The sequence below is a fragment of the Pteropus alecto genome, unplaced genomic scaffold (assembly GCF_000325575.1).
Source record: "Pteropus alecto unplaced genomic scaffold, ASM32557v1 scaffold117, whole genome shotgun sequence".
Taxonomy (NCBI): domain Eukaryota; kingdom Metazoa; phylum Chordata; class Mammalia; order Chiroptera; family Pteropodidae; genus Pteropus; species Pteropus alecto.
The window spans coordinates 2,240,366-2,246,894 of record NW_006440642.1 but is presented as its reverse complement, the minus strand read 5'-3'; the positions used below and the strand labels follow the sequence as shown (position 1 = coordinate 2,246,894).

The 6,529-nt window shown below is 47.7% G+C and overlaps 1 protein-coding gene across 1 annotated transcript in view; it reads left to right on the top strand.

Annotated features, from left to right (window-relative positions):
- The first annotated feature begins 2,161 nt into the window (after positions 1-2,161).
- The window catches only part of REEP1 (receptor accessory protein 1), a 60,673-nt gene continuing 56,305 nt past the window's right edge, over positions 2,162-6,529 (top strand). The window contains exons 1-2 of the mRNA XM_006917728.3: positions 2,162-2,190; positions 2,851-2,923. Coding sequence (XP_006917790.2) covers positions 2,162-2,190; positions 2,851-2,923 — 102 coding nt within the window. The remainder of the gene's footprint in view (positions 2,191-2,850; positions 2,924-6,529) is intronic.

The window sequence follows — 6,529 nt, the reverse complement described above, 5'->3', positions numbered from 1 at the left end:
TAAGTCCCAAACTCTTTTGGCTTGGACCTGCTTCATTTGTTATTTGTTTTCTCCAGAATGGATTTAGAAGAACTTGCCATTTTAATCCCTTTCTCCCTTGCCTGGGCAGTGAAATGCTAAGTGTGCTCCTTTACCTGCCAGAGTTATTGAGCTTTTAGGGACTGAAAAGCAAATTTGTCTTGCTGTCCCTGTGCTGTCAAATGAGAGTCAGGCAGGAGGACACTGGCAGCCATTTCACATTAGGAGCCCAGCAGATGGAGCATAAGCTTCCCCATCTGGGTGCCACTGAGGCTTCCCTCCCAGTTCTCTGACCACTTAGAGAGGTTACTGCTCATGGGAGTTCACAGCAAATCAAGTGAATGGTGAGTAACTGTGTACTTTCCACCTGTCTCTCTTCTGCTGTCACATGCTGCCTCAGGGCAGGGACTGAAAACTCTCCTGGCAGATGTGACTAATAACCTGGGCATCTGGACCAGAGGAGCCAGTGGCGTTGTGTCTGAGGCTTTGCTGAATCAGCCATTGCCATCTGGCATCCCTCTTGCTGCTGAGACCTTAGTCCCAAGGTCACTAATGTGCTGTGGATGGCTCTGACCTTTGCTTCACCACTCTCTGCAACGTTACACAGTGAACACTGCTCCGTGTACTTATTGAGCACTTGCCAGGCCCAGGAGGTGCGGTTATGAAGGAGACAGACACCATTCTTAGCTTTGTGGAACATACAATGTGGGAGGGATAGACAACTGAATAAACCACTGCAAGGGGTGGTGGTGTGGATAAGGGCTAAGAAAGAGGGATGTTGTAGCAGGAAGGCAGGGAGAAGAAACTGATCTTCAAAGGGTGATGTGGTTGGGAAAGGCCTCATGGAGGAAGGCAGACTCTCTGGTATCTGAGGGTGCTTGGGAGGCGGGCAGGGTGAAGTGGTTGGGAAGACCTCCCTCACCAAGCTGGCTCATGACCGAACCCTGTGGGCTTTCCCAGGCTGTGACCCCCTTTGCCTGGTTGGTGCCTTCAGCGCTGTTGCCTTCTCTCTTTTTAAAATTTCTTCTCTTCTACCACAAGTTCTTCGTTTTTCCCTTCCTTTGAGATGCCCTTTTGTCCCCTTTGCTGGCTTATCTTGCTCCTCACACATAATCCCAGCCTTCCCAGAGGATGGCCTTGCTCTCCAAGCCAGTGGGCAGTGTTAGCAAAAAGCCAGACTCGGAGGAGGCTGCCCTGCATGGGCCCCCAGCAGACATCAGCCAGTCGTCAGATGCTTTGCTTCTTAATGGTTGTGGAACCTTAGACAAGCAAATGACCAACAGTTCTGTGCATTGGTGTCTGCCTATGAAAGAGATTCCCACAACTAAGGCGGTCTGAGGTCTGAGGTGATGCCTGTGAAGCAATTAGCGCAAGACCTGTGTGAGCTGAGGGTACCAAACTCTTTCAGCATCAGAAACTGACTCAATTCCATTAGTTTTGTTTTTCCCTGGAAACCTGATGAATGTAGCATGTCAGGATGTTACCTGGCCAGAGCGCTATGGAAAGCTGACCACTGCTTGGTAAATTGTGTCTAGACTGTGAGTTCTCTTGTATGACCTCTAAATACCTGATGAGAGAGCCAGGGCTTTGGGCTTCCAGAGTGTGGAGTCTCCTTGCAGGGACCCTGGAAGCTCTGTCTGTGGATTGTCACAGGATATATTGGCTCCTGTTGGGCTGGAGGCCAGCACAGCTCCTGTACCAAATCAGCTTGCACCTGAAGTGACACCTGGGGGTGACTGCATTTGTTAGGTGAAAGGATTAGACCTTTCTAGCTCCAACATTCTGTCAGGTCATACATTTTAAAATATCCATTGACAGCCTACTACATGGTAGGTTCTGGGAATATATTGTTGAGTAAAACAGATCCATTCTGTGCCCTGAAGGCACTTGTAGTTCAGTGGGGAGATCTTGTCAATCAAAGTATCAGCCAAACGATAGTCAAAGAGCACTCTGACAATGTGTACATAGGGCTATGCGAGTGCAGTGGGGAGGCTGTGACCTAGTTGGGAGGTCAGGGAAGGCTTCCTTGAACAAGTCATTATGGAGCTGGGATCTGATGGATGAACAGGCATTAACCAGACAAAGAAGGGGGAGGGAAGATTGCAGAAGGAGACAACAGCACAGGGAAAGGCTTGGCGCGGGGATGGAGCAGGTTGGAGAGAATGAGGTCAGGTAGAGCTATGCTGTGCCGGTCCTTAGAGGCAGGGCTGAAAGTCAAATTATTTAGTGACCTGGTGCAGCCAGCCCTGGACATGGATCAGTGAGAGTTGATGGCCAGTTATGCTGGTGTTATTTTTGCTGCTTCATCTTAAGAGCGGCGAGAAGCAGGTTAATGCAGGGTGGGGATGTGTGTGGCAGAAGGAGGGGGTGGCTTGAATGAATTTACAATTGAAAAGCTGATTCTGGCTGCAGGATGCTGAAATCTAATATGAGAGGAGTAAAATCTGAAGGAGCTTTTAGTGAAAAGGTTTTAATGGTGAAGGAAGCCCATTGTGCGGGTGGGCTTTATAGGACATCAGAAAGGGATCAGGGGTCTTGGCTGCTCAGCTTAGCTTCCCACCTCCATCCGCACTGGCTTCCATGACCCCAGATCACCCTTCCATGTTGCCAAAGTATAGACTGGAGGAAGGTGGATGTGGAGCCATTAACAAGAGTTTCCTAAGCACATCCTAGCCAGGAGCTAAAAACCTTCAGGGCTTTCAGAAAAGTAAATCAAGCCCCACGGCAGCCTTTTCTGTAGCTTAAAGAACTGTTCCTGGCATTGAAGACAGACATTTCCCATCAAAGAGGATGAATGAAAATCACATTTCTCTTTTTTTCTCTTCCCTCCAGGCTTATATTTGGCACCCTTTACCCTGCATATTATTCATACAAGGCTGTGAAATCGAAAGACATTAAAGAATATGTAAGTAGCACTTTTCGGGTGGGGGAAACTGGGTGTGAACTGGTGGGAGAAGCTGGGTGCTCTCTTTGGTGTGAGCACTGGCAGCAGGGCAAAGGAGTCCCTTCATTACTCTTTTTCTCATGAGACTTGCCTGGTGTGGCCCAGGAATCTTCTCCTCTGTCTAGACCTCCTCTTTAGAACTAGTGTCGAAGTGAGGAAAGCAGGGAGGTACTGGCGAGAGGAAATAGTCCATGGAATCGAAGGCCCCCGTGTGCCACATACCACTGTTTGGCCTTGGATGAGAGACTTCACCCATCTGAGCCTCAGTTTCTTTGTCTGGAAAACACTGTGTGGACCATAAAGCACCATTATTGGGAGACACTGTGGCATCGGGGGCAGGAGCACGGACCCTAGAGTCCAGTAGAACTGTTTCAGCTCCTGGCTCTGTGACTCTGGTGCCCATTCCAGTTCTGCAGTTTAAATACCCCATGATTTAAGCCCTGTTGCTTTCTAAATTTTTAGAGGGCAGGAGCAGTTCATCATTCTATGACTCCCCACAGCATGTAGTAGAAAGCTGAACATGGGGGAAAGGGAGCCACAGTACTTATTGGCTTGGTGGGTATTTTACTGTTGGGTGATTTGGGAGCCACAGTTACAGCCCTAGATGTGCTGGGAACCTCTAGGGAGGAGAACCATCAGACCACTCCTGAATGACAGACCCGTGGGAAGGGATTGTGAGGGAAGGAGAGAAACCCAGGTCAAGTAGAAAGGATGTAGATTTTGTCATCAAGAGCCTGAAGTCAAGTCCTGGTTCTACATTAGACTGATGCAATGCTGGGCAGGAAGCTTAATTTCCAAGAGCCTCAGCTTCTTCACCTGAGCAGTGAGTAGATAACAGTCCCAGCCCCTGGTGTGAAAGACAAAGGGTCCTTGTTGTCCCTTTTTTTTTTTTTTTTTTTTGAAGGTGTCACTTGACAAGTTTGGTGCAGGTAAAGAAATAATTCACGGTGGGTTTGGAAAGTCATTATATTCTTTCTCAGGTTCTCCAAGTTGTTTTTATGATGAAACCAGCCACCTCCAGATCAACTGCAACCAGAACTCACTCCGCACTCTTGGTTTCCCAGGACTGCATTGCTACCTAAGCAGGGGATCCAGACAGGGGCGAGTTCCTCAGAGTGTGAACTATAAATAGCTGTTAAGTTGCAAGTACAAAACCTCATGATTCTCAGTTGACTTGGCATAGGGGTTAAGTAGTAGGCAGCCTCTACCAGGTCTCCCTACCCCTGACTCTTCCCAGTATAGGGTGCAGGGAGCTGTGCCAGATGAGGAGACAAAACTGGGGCCACCACAGTTCAAGGTCTGATCCTCTCTTTTGCAGGGGCAGAAATTCAGTTCTGTCAGTTCATCTGGGAGAGAGCAAACTCTGGCAAATTGTTTTGCTCTGACTAAACTCATAGGAGACTAGTTTATGACTAAAATGATAATTCATTAATTTAGGGTGAAAAATATAACTGACAAAACAGAACAAGTGTTTGTGTTGGCTGGCGAACACATGCTTTTCCCAGTAGGGAGAGCTTGAGAGTCAAGATTAGAAGATTTCTTGGTAAAAAATGGAATTGGAAGAAAGGAGCTGAATAATATTAGGGGAGACTCGCACACTCATACTCGCGTGCTCACTTCTTTGCGTCCTTTTGACCATAGACCCATTTGTCCAAGAGAGCAATCTGGCAATTTCCTTCTACCCCTGTCTCTTCCTCATTACCCAACCCCATACACACACCTGATTGGTGACTACGTCCCTTCATCTCTGTCCCCCTTAATAATCTTTCAAACCAAGTCTCTCCTTTTCTGCTGCCACTCTTTTAAATGAGGGTCTCATCATTTCTTCCCTGGAACGTTGCAGTAACCTCTAGTATTAGTTTCTTATTGTCACTGTAACAAATTACCATGAACTCATGGCTTAAAACAGCACAAGGTCCTAAAGGAGAATTCATTTCCTTGCCTTTTTTCATTTTCTGGAGGCCACCTTGGTTCGAGCCTCTTTCTCCATTTTCAGAGTCAACAATGTTGCACCCCTGACCATCCTTCCATAGTCACATCTCCCTGTGACCACAGCCAGGAAAGGGTTTCCACTTTTAAGTGTTCATGTGATTACATTAGCCCACCTGGATAATCCAGTCCCGGTTGCCATACAAGGTAGCATATTCATAGGTTCTGAAAACAAGGATGAAGACATTGGGGTCGGGCGGGGGGGCGCTCTTTTTCTGCCTACCACACTTCCTGACTGGTTCCTCTGCATCCGTGCCCTGATCTCACACTCTTGTTTACATACCTCATAGAAGCCTTTTTAAAACTGTAGTCTATTCATTTCACTCCCCTGGGATCCTTTAATGGCTGCTTGTCACCTGCAAGAGCGATTCAGACTCCATTATACAGTGTTAAACACTCTTCATTTTGCTCCTTCTTCCTTTCTAGCCTCTTCTCTACAAGCATTGAGTGCTCTCAGTCTCAATACCCAAAGTTTAGTCTGTGGACTAGAATTATCAACATCACCTGGGAATCTGTTAGAAATGAAGAATCTCAAGCCCTACGTAGACCTCTTGAATAAAAATTGGACTTTTCACAAGAATTTGAGAAACACCGCTCTCAGCATTCATAGCTTCTTATGTCATTCCAAACTTACTGCACTGGTGAAGGTCTTTGGACAAAAACTTAAACAGAAAGGAATTTGGGGGTACTTGTGGAACTAACTAGAAGGCTAGAGAGAGATATTTAGAAATTGGTTTCTCATTTGCATTGAGTGACAGCCTAGCTTATGCCACAGGAAGAGTCTGGTTGGGAAGCTGCTGCCAATGTCACCACCACGGACACTGGCTGTCAGCTGCCTGTGCCTTTGGAATATCCCCTGAAAATCCAAAATGCTACATAGGGGTGTTTGACTTTTCCAAGCCTAGATAACAGGCCTTGCCTCCCACAAAGACACTGATGCTAGGAGACAACTCCCAAATTAGAAGGCTTTGGATGCTAGTAATAAAAAATATACAGGAGGGAGGGGAAAAAATAACGTAGATGATAGAGGCTCTGTTCATCCCTCTGGCAACCAAATCGAAGTTGTGACGGAAACAAGGAGCAGCAGCAAGGAAAAATCACCTGGGATCTAGATAAACAAGCCATACAACTAGGGAGAAATACAAGAAATCACCCTGCAACGGCAGAAAGTAGGATAGGGCGAGGATGTGGTCTCCAGCGGCTGAGTGAGACGGAGGCTGTCCAGCGGCACAAGCCTCATAAAGGGGCTTGCTCACTCTGAGTACCGGTGCCCATTTGGCTGCGCACAGGGGCGAGGCTGTCCAGCGGCACAAGCCTCATAAAGGGGCTGCCTCCGCGAGTAGATTTTCCCGGTGACGGACCTGCTCGCTCTGAGTACCAGTGCCCATTTGGCTGCACGCAGAAGGCACCAGGGACTTACAGGGAGACATTGTTGGAGTGAGGGCCGAGGCGAGACTTACTCTGTACAGAAGTGCCCACGATATCCATTGTTCCCTCTTGAGCCCTACCCCCTACCAGTGCACCAGACACAGTGCCACCATAGCCCAGACCTCATCATACTGGATAACAGAGGTCGCT